This window comes from Bombus flavifrons, chromosome 9, assembly GCF_040668555.2.
Source record: "Bombus flavifrons isolate JBK064 chromosome 9, iyBomFlav1_principal, whole genome shotgun sequence".
NCBI classification, from domain to species: Eukaryota; Metazoa; Arthropoda; class Insecta; order Hymenoptera; family Apidae; genus Bombus; species Bombus flavifrons.
Genome location: NC_138450.1, coordinates 13,326,624 through 13,341,081, shown reverse-complemented (window position 1 = coordinate 13,341,081; position 14,458 = coordinate 13,326,624). Strand labels below are relative to the sequence as shown.

The window sequence follows — 14,458 nt, the reverse complement described above, 5'->3', positions numbered from 1 at the left end:
CTCCTAACATTTTGGTAGAAGATACCAAGATTCATCGACACAGAGAATATAGAACAAAGATCACTGCAATCGTCCCCTAGGATTTAGGTCGAAAGACTAAAGTTACGTTGGCCAGCGAACAACAACAGCCACGAGTTTCTTACGTTCACCTACCGGGATATCCGTTTCACGACCGATAGATTAAGCGATCTCTGAGGCTTTTCGTCCTCGTAGAATGGACAGAAGTTGGCCGCTATTCACCGGCTAGTCGCGTATTTAGTGTCCTTCCGCGAACTCAATTACCCGAAAGCCAGTCGCCAATTAATCCTTCGTTAAGAAGAGGAAACTTACGTACCTCGTAAAGGGAATAATCGTAAGAGGCTTCAGTGGCGAGGCCTGCCATCAGTGCGCCAAAGATACCACCTAAAACGCCGGGCATGCCGTGGAGATTGTGCACGCCGCACGTGTCATGAATCCTCAGACGTTTTTGGATCAGCGGCTGGAAGAAAAAGTGGAAGAATCGTGACCAAAAGCCTGGAAATTGCAAGTTTGAAGGAGATTGCTGTAACTGGTGAGTCAAGCCATTTCTTATTTTTTTCAATTTGATTTTTCTACCGATACCGAAGGCACGATGGTAAAAGTTGATACAATGAGATAATAATGAATAGGTAAATTTGAAAGTTCTTTTATCGCACATGAAAAGAAGATAAAATTCGTATATGTTCAAGCATAAGATTGCTTGTTGTATTGTTCGTAAATAGGTTATGTAGTAGTTGAAAGAACTGATACAATCAAGATGTTAAATTTGCAAATTCTTTTATCGAAAAATAACGAGAAAAAGTATGATTTTTATATATTCAAGCACAAAATTGCTTATATTTTTTTACAGATATGTGATATAGTAGTCAAACCGTGAACAATTCCAGTTTGAAATCAATCGCTTGGTTTTGGAAATATTGAACATTGCATTAAGCATACAGCCGGTATTTTTATATTTATCCGAACGTATTAGATTAATGCGAAGAACGAACGAGGGTTAAGAAGATAAATTGCAGGATGAAGTTAAAGTGGATGACTTCCGGGGAACGGCGGTTAGAATCGTGAGGGTTGATAGTAAGGATGAAGTCGAGGCTATAATTAGGGTATTGGGGTTGATGATGGGTGTAGATGAGAGGTAATGATTGGGCACTAATGGGGACAAGTGGGGGGTTTGAACTGATTCACAGAGTAGTTTGTGAATTTTTGGTGCGACAAATTGGCCGTATAGTCTTTTAAGAGACACGCACTGTAAATTTTTTATCTCTGCAAAAATGTTACTCCGTTTCGTTACTGTTTCATTTACTTCTGTTTGTTATTCACTTTTTTTATTAATATAAAAAATTACTTCTCTGTAAAGTGATTATAATTTCGTGAAAGTTTCTCCAGTTTTCTTTTTATCTATTTTTTAAATTTCTTTTTACGATCATTCATCATCCTTCTCCAATTTCTTTCAACATCATCTTTCATCTTGTGTCGATCTTCTTCAATGGATGTTTAAAAATAGAATTTGATTTTTTTCTGCTATTAGAATAAAATTTCGAACGTCATTCTAAACATATATTTAGCACATATTTTTTATATGGTCACTGTTCGAAGCAATTTGACAGTGGTTGACTAAATGGTCTTACATTTCCTCGATTTTCGTTTGTCGTTCTGCTGTGTGTTATGTCTGAATAAAATGCATTCAGTTTATTGGAAAACCAATTTGTTAATTTGTTTCCTGCATCAGCTGAACGCTTCCCCCTTTTTTTTGTTACCGTTCCTTGTTTTAGTTTTTTTTACTTAATATCGCTGTTTCCTTTGAACATGGGGCGCGCACTGTGTCGAAAAATGTTACTCTCGCCGTAATTTTCATTTTTACAAAATTTAGGAGGACAAACTAAGAGAGAAAAAGTTGATGGAAAAAAATGTATCTCGTACGAAAATGTAGCATTCGTATATTTGTTGTTCTCGTCGTTTTTTCAATCAAAGTGAGAGACTAAAAAGAATCGTAGCTATTACGCCCTTGTTTCTTTCTCTGTGCTATTTATATTTTTTTCTCGAGAAGAATATGAAAATTTAAGTTGGCAATTTGAATAACGTTTAATTAAAATGCATTTCGTTAGAGTAATCAAGGTTATTAATTTTTTCATACATATTTTTTCAATTATCCTTTATATTTTATTATACGTTGTTAATCGCTATTAACGCTAATAATAATAATAACGCATTCGAAACGTACGATAATTGTTCCTCCTAAATTTCACGCAAATTCGCGACTACCTACACGTTTCCCAGATATGCTTATATTTACTGTTATGCTTTCCACTGACTGTTCTGTGGAAAGCATAGATCTACGCGAGCGTTAAACGGGCGAAAGATAACAAAACCGGAAAATCTAAGTGGATGATGCGTACCACGTTGAAAACAATTTAGTTTTAATTTTTTCTCCCTTTTTTTTTTTTCGTCATTACGACTTTCACGTACAAAATATTACTTCCATGTGCTTTATCGTTCTACTTGCAAAGACATTAGTCTCTTTTTACCATTGATAAATGTTCGTTTTATATTATCATTGTTACTTTTAAATTTTATTCGTTATCTTTTAACGCTCTGTATAATACTCTGATAATTTTTTGGTAGAAGATCCGCTTGTAACAAATTATTATTTTCTCTTTGATAAAGTTGGACTCTTTAACCCTTTCAACTTTTTAGAAGAAATATCTTGTTAGTTTTGTATAAGTTAGAATTTCCAGATTATTTCTTCTGGATTATAATTTTCGATAAATTGGAGTTTTCGCAGACCTCTGTTACCTCTCTTAATTCTTCTTAGTAATATCACACGAAAGCAGTAACTCTACTAATAACTAGACTAATTTCCAGGGAACTTTCGACGAAGAAATTTAGCATAGACACGAGGAGATTTTCGTTGTCGAAAAAAATCGCTGATTAATACGGTTAAACCGCGTTTGATCCGTACGTGTTCGGAAGTTCCAGCGCGGAAGGAAAAGGGCGCGGAAATCAGAAGAACAAAGTACATAAAGAATATGGAATTAGCGAGCCGCGAAGGAAACCTCGCCGCATGAATCGCGCGGATGATTAAAAGAACTTCTGACGAAAGTTCTTCGCGATGATTATTCGTCTTCCGCGGATCTTCCTAAGTCAATACCGCCATCGCGCGTTTTCTCTATTCCGTTGTCGAGACTCAGGGCGAAAGGAAAGGGTTTAAACATTTTAAAGTCTGTGTTCCGCGCAAATTAAGGAACAATTGGTTAAATTACGTGGTATCGATAGTTTGACTCTTTCTTCATTATTCTTATCTTTTATTGATCTTTTCTTTATCCCCTTGTGCTATCCTTCTTTGGGATGTTTTAAGAGTATCTTAAACGTTATTTTTTAACGTTACAAATATTTATACAAAGCGCGTATTGTTGCATAATTATTGCAGTAATACGATTATCAATGCGTGACAAGCACAAAACTTCATCGAAGAGTATAGTATTTATAAACGCTATCGAGATTCTAAATATAACCGTTTCATACTAACGTTATTAGCGATACTGGTATTTTAAAGCAATTTCGCCATCTAAAAGGTCAATGTAACATCGTTTTTCTGTGTTTTGTAGACAATTAGGAGGATGTTTGAAACTTAATCGAATTAGAAAACATAAATTTTCGAAGTCTAAAGAATTTTTAACGAGAATTGCATCTCTTTATATTTACAACGCTTATTTGTATATGTTTTTTGCATTTACTACATCCGTAAAATAAGTGCAACTTCGGAGAAGACAAAAGTTTTTAACTCAGTGAAAAACTGGATTTAGCGAGGAGTATGTCGAGTAAGAAAAATTCTCTTCTTCTTTTGCAAAGTATTTTACGATTTAATTTAGAGAAAAAAGATAATAAGTATTTTACGATTTAATTTAGAGAAAAAAGATATAATCGCGGTGGCAACTTTTACGATATGAAATCACGGCATTGACACAAGATTAACGAGAATCTGGCTACTGGACGGTAACGAAATACGAAAGTAACGTGATATAGGCTGTTGGAGGTAACCATCGAGGATAACCGACGTCAGAGCCGATCACGTGCCAGTAAATTTAATTTGCTCGCGATTCATAATCGTTTCCCGGGCTTCACGTGCACGTCGTTTCATCGACGAAACCCACTTTCCGCGAAATTTATGTTGCCCACGTATATGAACCTCGCGAGAACTTTCCCCGCCACTTTGGCAGCTTAAAAATTTCAGTCGGCCTCGTCAACGCTTTACACGGAGCTTCTACTATGATTATATCGAACGGGACCACTCACCTTTCGAACTTAAACTTACCTTCATTACATAATATCACATCGTACTGTCACTTCTGATTCTTTTGTAGTTAATTTTACCTCAACAGCTTTACGTTTTGAATCGTGTAATTATTAATTGTCGTTGGTATTTTAATTTTACACACTCTGCGACTTTTCATAATATCAAAAATAATATCGAATCATTTAAAATAACAAACGTAGAACATCGTTCGGTGAAAAATATCCAACTGACTTGCAATCCTCGTACGTACAGTGATCATCATGGTCGTTCTGTAACCACGTTTCTGTTTCGAAATAATTAAGATCTCCATGAAACCTCGCTACCTGTACGCTGTCGTAGTTTCAAAAAATCCTTTCGTTTTAACATCGATCCTCTAAAAATAATTGACGTTTCATAATTCTTACCTTTACCAACAGCGAATCCTAAAATCAATCCAACCACTGCTTGTCTCCGATCGATCGAGGCACGTCTATTTCTCACAATCTCAAACATTCTGCATTCTCGTTTCTTTTTTTCTCAAACGTTCCAACTACCAGCGAAACTTTCATCATCCATCCGATTCCTCCGTTCTTCTCACACGCGTTTAAAGCAAGAAAGGAGCCAATTACCGTGAGATATTTGTATCCTAACACGCTGAGTAGCCCGGCTAGAGCACCCACGGCCAAAGCACCCACCGGTTTGCACATCATGCCTGTATTTATTCAGAAAATGTCGGCTGGTTAGACGCACGGATCGAGTACCGTCCAATGTAAATCTTCGATTAATTAGATCGTCTTGTACCTGCTGCTGTGCCGATGGCTACACCGCCGGCCAACGTCGAATTCTGCACGTGTACCATGTTGAATTTGCTATCCTTGGAGACTAGGGCGGAGGTCGCGAACGCGATCACACAGCTGGACGAGATGGACAGAAGAGTGTTTATAATGGCCCTTTGCTGATCGTCTCCTTGCAGAGCGGCGCTGTTGAACGATGGCCAGAACAACCACAGGAACACGGTGCCTGTCGAAGCAAACTATGTTCTCCTTTCCTTCGTTTCCCTCAAAGATACTATCTTTGTATTCGACGACGATGAATTTGCTTGCGATACGCGAATTTGTGGAACGTGAGTTTGTGCAACGAGGAATGACGCGATGTTCGAAGAGATGGCTATATCTTTGATAGTAGCTTTTAGCGTAGAGGCGTGGTTAAGTTACTTCGGCTATTAGCGAAATGCAGTTTCATTTTAAAACGATATAAATCGTTCGTCCGTGATTATCGCGTGCATGAACTTCCGAACAAAATTCAATGCTGTTTGTATTAGGTTGTTCGAAGAGTTTCTTTCGTTTTACGAGAAAATAATAGACGCACGATGTTTTTTGTTTGATATTATTTTGTCCAATTACGTAGGATTCATTCTGTTCTGTTGAGATAAACACCGCGACATTTCACGGACTTGGTTTCACGTTTGTATAAAGGTGCACTGTTGTAAAAAACACGCGAAAGAAAGGTACTTTTCGGACAACCTAATAATACGTGAAATATTTCGTTTAACTTCAATCGCGCAAATGGTTAATCTACCGTAGACCAAGCAACGGTATATCGTGTGCACTAATGATATAAATACTCCAATTACTTTAAATTTCATAAAATTGTAGAATCTAGAAAAAAAGGAAGATATCGAACGAATCTTTGGAATTTCCTTTCATAGTCTTCTCCGTGTTAAAAAATTGAATTTGATAGTATCGATCGATCGAAAGAGATTCAAAGACTCGATAAGTCGATGATCCTTCCGTAAGATTCTTCGACCTTAAACGATTATTTAACGTTAGAGGTATAATTTGACGAAATTAGCGATGTTTCTCTATCGTGAAGCGGAGAAAAAATTAGAGAAACAGACCAATCATCGCAAAAATGTCAGAGTTGTAGGATGCTCCCTCGAGATTATGTTTCTTAGGCTTGTCCTTCATTCCAAATACGAAACTGACTGCAAGTCCAAAATATGCTCCGAACGCATGGACAAACATGCTATCGCCTGCATCGACGGCCTGCGAAATGAAAATTCATTTGACACAAAAAAAAAAGAGAAAAAAAGAAAAATTGGCAGGACTCATTTTTATTACGAGTTCCTCGATCTGTAGTTATGATTTTTATTTTTTAAATCATTTTGTTTAGATTTCTGTTTCGTAGAGTAACGATATTTTCATCGATAAACGTTAACACGCGTAACACAGTAGAGATTTCATTTCTGTTTCGAGCAAAATCCCAAAGTAAATTGAAAATAAAATCGATAATAGCGAAAGTAAATAAGTTCGATGCGCCAGGACAATATGGAATACTGTGGAAACATGTTTGTTCACCGGTAATACACATCGTGCTTACGACTCTTTCGAACATTCACTGCCAACAGTGATTTCAACGTGTGTTGGTCGAAGTTCTAGTAATTTTTAAAACGGAACATTCGAAGAAATTTAATAACGAAAGTAAGGAGGAGAAACGATTTGATTAGTACGTGTTCGTCCTACTTTTTTGGCTATCGATTACACGATAGTCGACTTTAGTTTGTCTTTTAAAATCGACTGCTTCGAATACTTTTTCGTAACTTTTCTAATTATCAGTATTCGCTAATCCTATCCCAACGTCGCGTCGTTTAAAAACTTTGAAATTTACGGAACTTTCGAAATTATACCGCACGCGATTGCTCCTTTGAAAATATCAAACTTTTTGAAACTTTGGGACGAACAGAGATCGAAGTAGATCGAAGGAAATCTATATAAATGTCTGTTTCGATCGTATGTCAGCGATGTTTCACTTTTATATATGTATCGATTATTCTGTGAAATAGAAAAAAGAAAAGGAGCAGCATACTGTCTTTAAGGAAGACAATTTAAAAAAGCCTATTTTCCCAACTTCTCTTCCGTTTTCGTTATTCAAAATTTATCATATAGAAGTCTTAAATTTAACTTCATAGATCAATGTTTCAAATGCGCGAACTTTAGTAAAAATAAAGAATCCTCGATGACACGTAAAATATTCAATTGTTCTCTAAAGATGCATTCGATAATTATAGAACAGCACGCGCGTAATAACTTCCCGCTATTCTTCGAAAACTATTATTTGAAATATTTTTAGATCGACTAGCGAGCCTGTACATACACTTGACAGCTTCTCCGCGTTACAAGAAATTTCCTGCCTCTATTCTTTGAAAATTAACCAACAACCCAGCACGCCCCTGACAATCTCATTTTATTAGCAAAAATTCCTCTTCGATCTCTGCGCCCCATCCATCACCCAATATCCATCATTTTCTTCCGCAGAAGCCGATAACGCGCCTAGCGGAAAGCCTCTCTACGTGCCGTTGAACCGGTCGTTTCCGGTATCGAGCGGAAACTCGCGCTCTCGATGGCGGGTCGTTTGAAAATCGAGCGTGACGCTCGTAAACGCGTCCGAAGAAGCAGGAGTTGACTTACCATGAGCAGATGCTCTCCCACGTACTTGTTCACGGTGAACATGATCAGCTCGAGAATGCCCATGAACACGAGCTGCATGTAGGTCGTCTTACCCAGCAAAGCACCCATGGATATCAACGGCGTGGCCACCGCAACGTCCGCGTTCAGCAGGCTGAAAGTTGCCACGTGGGTTGATCGATACGCGCGTTATTAACCGGCTGCTAGTCGCCCCGAAAACCGGAGATCAGTATTCATAACATGGATGCGCGATCTCGACTGTTATGCAAACAGGTCGGATCACGGAACCGGAACACGGACGTGATATCCTGGTGGTTCGTTCTCGCGGACCTAGCGCGACCATTCCTTCGCGCTTCTGCGGCTCGTGTATGGCAACCAGAGTGAATCTACGTTTTATTTTTCGTTTCGTTTTCTACTTCTATTCCTGTAGAATATTATGCAAGATGGGTCGTTGCCTCTTTCGAACAAGCTTCCCAGCCACCATGCTCTTTATCCTTGTTTTTTCAACGCTGTTCGAGATAACTGGAACAACGGTTGTCAGTGAGAGGCAAGCGAGAGGCGGCCAGGTGGCGCGTGGATAATTTCCGATGTTATTGGCTTAGCAACTAAGTGATTGCGGATTTTGTCAATGCCACCTAATGACAAAATCCGCGGTCGCCAACCCAATAGTTGGTAAGAATGTAGGTAGAGAAAGATTTTTCGTAACACCGCATTTAGAAAGCAAAGATATGCAGAACGAAACTTGAGATGGGAATAAATTTAACTTTTGGATGAGTTCGAGAAACGGAAAATCCTGGCTGAAGGGAGTGATTGAGAAATATTAACCATTCCAACGAAGAATTTACCAGTCTATTCGGTGAACAAGGTGATGTGAAATTACCATGATGCGATGTATTATTAATGTGATACGAAGGATAAGATCGTAGAAGATTTTGTAGGTGGAGAACATTGTACCTATAGATATTTATCAAACGGTAATTATTCTCTGGGAATATATACATTTTGAAGAACTTGTCTACAGTGTTGTAGCGTTTTATTCGTATCATATATTGATGAACGTAGAACCCAAGGAATTTGGTGTTTAATAGAAACAGTTTATTCGCAGATTAAACACAGATCAAACACTCGGTGTAAAAATTCAATGTAAAATGTCTCTTTTATTTCCGCTCGATCCTCTCGTTCCATTACCCGTTCTATATATTTTTCAATGCACTTTTACGCATATTTGTGTACGAATTACTTAAAACGAGTAAATAATCGTTGTAACAGATACGAACGAACAACGTAGAGACTGCGAAAGTAATTACACTAACAAACAGCGATACAGCGATATTCCACTTTATGATCACTTTTCGTTTGGAAATTCGAGCGGACTGTTATTCGAGGTAGACTTTTTCTCTTATTGCGATAGGCCAGCGTGAATTCGAGGCTCGACGAAGGGAAAAAAGAGGACTCGAAACACAGAGTATTCGTTGCACACTTTTTCGGCTTATCAACTATTCATGCATCAGGTAAACACAATCCTACAAGCTGGCTTTGGCATTCAATCGTGCATCGGCCGGTTCGAATATATTTTGCAGCAGTATCCGACAAAAATATCCTCGGACTTTTCTGCCAATAGGAACCTGATGTGTATATTACCGGGACTGCTATACGAATTTATTTGTTTCCAATAGCTATATATGTACGAGTACCATGCGTTTTTCGAATACAGTGACGTAGACGAGGAGCAAACTTCGGCCTTGTGTTACGCAAGAATTTCCAAAATTCTTCCCGATGATGTTAATTTTGCGAATATTTGTAAAAATCTCGATCGAAGCGGTGGAAGTTCCAAACAGAAGATATTCTCCGTGATAATTTTTTTATAAAAGCGAATAGCCTGTAAATTGCTATTTATAAGTAGTTGTAAATATAGTGTTTTTTTATCCGATAGTCTATTACATGTACACTTCCTTCTTCTTATTTATTTTTTATTCTTTTTATTCTAAAATCAAATTTAACGATTCGTAATATCGTGCGCCGATCGAGAAGGATCGGCGCTATTTTACATCGTTGAACTATTTCTTGTCGAAATTTCTTACTTTTAAAAAATATCTTGATTCTTGAAATTGAGAAATTTTACTTTCGAATCTTGGAGAATATTTTGCAAAAAGAAAGTAACTTGAAATATCGGAGTGTGCAATGGTATTTCGTAATTAGTTAGATTATTCAAATGGAAAAGCATCTGTAAATTGTGCGGGGGAAGGTAGGAAATATGGAATTAATACATCTGTCTTAAGCAGCGAGCTTTAGAAGCTTGTGGCAAACAACTGCGCGCTTTGTTACTTTGTTCAACACTATCGTGGATCGTGAAACCACTTAGGGAAGCTATATAACATTCTGCGATATTGTTGCGGTGCCTTAGATGCTTTAGGCCCTAAGAATGCTTCAAGTTGAATACCCAGAAAACCTTTGCTGGATTAAAGAAACTTTATGTAACATCGTGCAACAGACTCCGTACAGTATACTCCAAAATTGTTCTTGCAATTTAGAGTCTCGCGTGACGCGTTAGATTCGCGTTAAAATTATTTCCAACTTTCTTGCAAGATTGTGTAGCATCAAAGCGTACGAAAGTTGTGAGAAAATCTCGCGACGTTACGCAATAATTTTTCCACGCATTGGAAGTTTATAAAACGTTTTAAAATGTAGCCGAGTCAATTTGAAATATCGTTGCAAGTAGGAAAGATTCTGCGGAACATTTCCATATTACACGTGCGACTATTTGCAACAACGTTCTAAAACAATATCGAGTACTTTACAAGTTTATAGAATGTTTTAGAACAGTTTGGAGTATTTCGAAATCGTATTTTCCTCTTTCTAAACAATTTCAATGTTACACCATACACGCCATTATTTTGACTTTGTAGATTGTTGTGGAGTATTACAGTACAGAGTAGAGCAGGTTTATACGTAGAACATTTTGGAAATAGTTTGGAATAATTTGGAACGTAGTTGCATATTGGAATTCCCTCTCTAGGGAATTGCTATGTTACTCGGAAACATTTTTACGATACCCTTGAATATTATAGGCTATCCATAATACTGTAGGATAGTTTGTAACTTTGTTGTAGTAAATCTGTAGATCGCGACATCTTTGAAAAACTTTCAGTTAAGTTCGTAGTGTTGCAACAATGATTTAAAAGTCCGTGGAATTTGTCAGAACGTGTCTGACGATATTTTCAAGTTTTCTATAACATACCGATTATTTGGAAAAATATGTCGAAATTTCTTTTCTATTTTTCTTTTTTACTAATAATAACAGCGACTAACCGAGTGAAATCGAAAGTTAGATTCTTCGTCAAAACGAAATATTATTAACAGCGAGACAAGAGAAAAGTAGTTGATAAGACTTTTGTTAACCAGAGTACGAATGTTGGAAAAATATGAAGTCTACCATTTAATGGACGTAATGTATACGGAAAGGTGATATCGTGTCTCCTAAGATTTTAAAGTAAAATCATGGAAAGGGCTGGTGTATGAAAAGGATGCTCGGGAAGAGTTAATTTAATTCTGAGAAAAGTCGCGTAATGAATATTATATGTTTCAATTAGCTTGCTTACAACCTTAATTCCATGATAATTCCGACTCGGAATCCGGTCAAGCGAGGAAGTTTTCAACGATTCAGAATATCCTCATTGTGAATGCGACGACATAATTAGCCGCGAGAGTAATTACTTTCGCTTTCGTTAGTTTCTGCCTCTCAAAGCACCGTTCTCCGTTTCCGTGATCCTTGCGAAAGTCTCACCCCCAGTAATTTCGAATCTTCTTTGACTTAAAATTTTTGAAAATCTCGTTTACATTATCCTTAATTAATAATATGCTTCAACCAAAACCGAAATACGTTTCTATCGTTCCATCGCGACGAATCACAAACGAAGCAGCGCTGTGATCGAAAAAGAATAAAATTTCCTGTGCTTTGTTCCTTGCGTAAAATTATTATTTACGAATATTTCCGTTTTAAAGCTTTTAACTGTATTATTTGCTATACACGTTTTTATAACAGTTTCCGCTATTGTAAATATTTTAGTTTTGGATGTTGGACGTGAAAAATATTCAAGTCGCAGGAAATTTTTTATTCGTTGTACGTTAACGCGAAGAATCGCCGAGTTAAATAAAATACGTTTTACAATTAAATAAAATTACAGTGAATTTTATTCAACCGTTGTATTCCTGTGCTTTTTCTCCCCTCGCAAATTGTTATGCAAATTCGTTAGCGTTCCCATTACATATATGTATTTGCAAAGCGCGAGAACCAATCACCATTTATAATTCCATCAGCCGTGTAATTTGTAATTCAAAATTTCGAAAGCAGCTCGTGGATTAGCGAAGCTTAGCCAAACGATCTATAATTCGTGAGGTTTGTTTGAAACTTTTAAAACTACGAGTTCCACGATGGAAGTTTTCATTTAATTATTTTAATGGAACGCTTCGTCAGCTACATATGCATTGGAAAAACTTTTCCATGGGATTAACCATAGGCTCTCCGATTTACGGCTAGACTATCCGGTTTTTTCGGTAATTTCCTACGGTTGGTCGTGTTACAGAACTTTAGACACGACGTTAAATAACAGATGTAAATATAAATTATTCGTATAAACGTAATAGGAAATTGATTACCGCGATATTGCTGAAATAATACGAGAAATTAAAATAAAACTGCGATAAATATCGTGATAAAAATCTCACCAACCTTTTTAACGACAACGGAGACGCGTTGTCTATCTGGAAATTCGTCACTCCCTCGCAGATCATGGCAACCTGGATCAAAATAGCGCCGAGTAGGAACGTCAGTCCTATCGCGCTTTGTCCGTATCTTCTTAGAAACGTCATCAGGAAGCCGAATCCGATCCAGATCATCACGTGGACATCTTGATACACTGAGTCGTTTTAACGGTGGCCCGAAATCGCACGCGTGCACAAGGGGAAAACAGAAAGAGCTCTTTGTAGGCGCATGCACAGCTCGCGTGCGGTTAATCAGCCTGGCTCGCTCGCTCGTTTGTTCGCCGGAGATCGGTGTTAATCGCTCGTTAATTGATCGTTGTAATTACGTGGCCCGTTCGGAGGAAGAACGCGGTTTCTCAGAAATGGCTGGGGCGATTCGAAGATGGCTGTGTGAGCTTTCTTCGCCAGGTATATCCATCGATGTTTCCGGATGGAGGATAACTCGTCGGTGAAACGCGTTGATAGACGAATCGTAAGGTGTGAGAAATTCAAAGCGAATCGCGTGTTTTCTTTCGTAGCAGAGAAGAATTGACATTTGGTACTTTTGTCTTTTTCATACAATTTTTTGAGAGGACGAGGGTGAGTTTCCTGCGCGTGACGGACGATCGTTAATTCCCATGTCTGATATATTAATAGGCGAGTAGTATGCAACAAATTTGGAACTAATTGGACGACTTCTTTTAATGGTAAAGAGAAGTTGGTCTTTTTCTTTTCGCGATGGAATTTTTTCAGAAGCCGGATGAACGTGTTTTGAGGGTGGAATCTGGTTCAGTTAAGTGGATAAAACGTAATACACGTTCAAGGTATCACTTAAAGCAGATAGGATAATTTAATGGTTTTTATACTAGAAGAGACTTGAAGCTTCCATGTGCTTCTTTTTCCAACGGTATGAAGTATGGTTTGATTGATGAGTTCGTTTGGTTATGTGAATAATGTAATGTAATACATGTTTAAGGTTTTATGTACGGTAAATAGGGTAATCATTCTTGCAGGGAAGAAGATTTGACGTTCCTTTCATAGAGTTTTTTTTGTCATTGCTCAAACAGCTCAAAGAGCGATTTCGATTAAATTTGATTCTTTGATGCGACTCTTTTTTGGTTTTCTGAAACGCGGTTCGTTCTACGTATTTGCCAGAGAATAATCGTTGAAATTTCTATCGTGTCTTCATTTAGAAATATTTAGTATCTATTTTTGGAATCTTTTTAAGTATCATTTCCGAATTTCCTATGAAAAGCGTTAATTGGCTATGTAACTTTGACTTGTTGACAATTCTTCGTTGGTTACGTCGAAGAATTGATTTAACGTGATTGATTATGTATCAGTGAGATCTACGTGGAGTGACACATTAACCGACACGTTGCCATAATTTAATTCTCCGTCGTTTAACGAACATCAAAATCGTTCCGCATAATTGACACTGTTACATATATCGATGTATTTAGCTGTTAAAATTATCGATAATCGTCGATATATATAAGCAATGATGGAATTGGATTGATTCGCAGTAGGAACTTTTACCGGAAGTAAAAGCGTAAAGAGAAGTCTGCAGGCAATTGTGTTTTTTAAGATAAACGTTCTGAGATAAACGTGTCTTCGTACTTTTATATTCAGAATTCGCTATATTCTACGGAATCTTATTACAGAAAAGTTGGACATTCCATTTGAAAAACTGAATACAACGCCGTTTGAAAAATTCCTAATCGAAATTCCTAAATCTTTTCTCTATAATTCTACCTGCGAAAGAATTTTTAACCATCGTATCGTACGTTATTTATTCCTACGATTCTTATAGATATCCAAGATCTCTTCTAATTCCAAATAACAAAAATGTTTCATACAATACAATGTTTCGAGAAATAACAAACTCTTCTAATATTATCAATTTCAATAATTCTCCTCTATCCCGCGTTCTTAATTAAAACGTGACACAGACACCGAAATA

At 37.3% G+C, this 14,458-nt stretch overlaps 1 protein-coding gene across 6 annotated transcripts in view; it reads right to left on the bottom strand.

Annotated features, from left to right (window-relative positions):
• The window catches only part of Rh50 (Rhesus blood group-associated glycoprotein Rh50), a 42,669-nt gene that overhangs the window by 1,705 nt on the left and 26,506 nt on the right, over window positions 1-14,458 (bottom strand). For 5 of the 6 annotated variants that reach the window (XM_069120660.1, XM_069120659.1, XM_069120657.1 and 2 more), the window contains 6 exons: window positions 12,485-12,671; window positions 7,759-7,909; window positions 6,189-6,336; window positions 5,093-5,311; window positions 4,921-5,003; window positions 335-478 (listed from right to left, as the gene is read on the bottom strand). In XM_069120660.1, the coding sequence (XP_068976761.1) occupies window positions 335-478; window positions 4,921-5,003; window positions 5,093-5,311; window positions 6,189-6,336; window positions 7,759-7,909; window positions 12,485-12,671 (932 nt within the window). The remainder of the gene's footprint in view (window positions 1-334; window positions 479-4,920; window positions 5,004-5,092; window positions 5,312-6,188; window positions 6,337-7,758; window positions 7,910-12,484; window positions 12,672-14,458) is intronic. The other variant, XM_069120661.1, reaches the window with a different exon arrangement.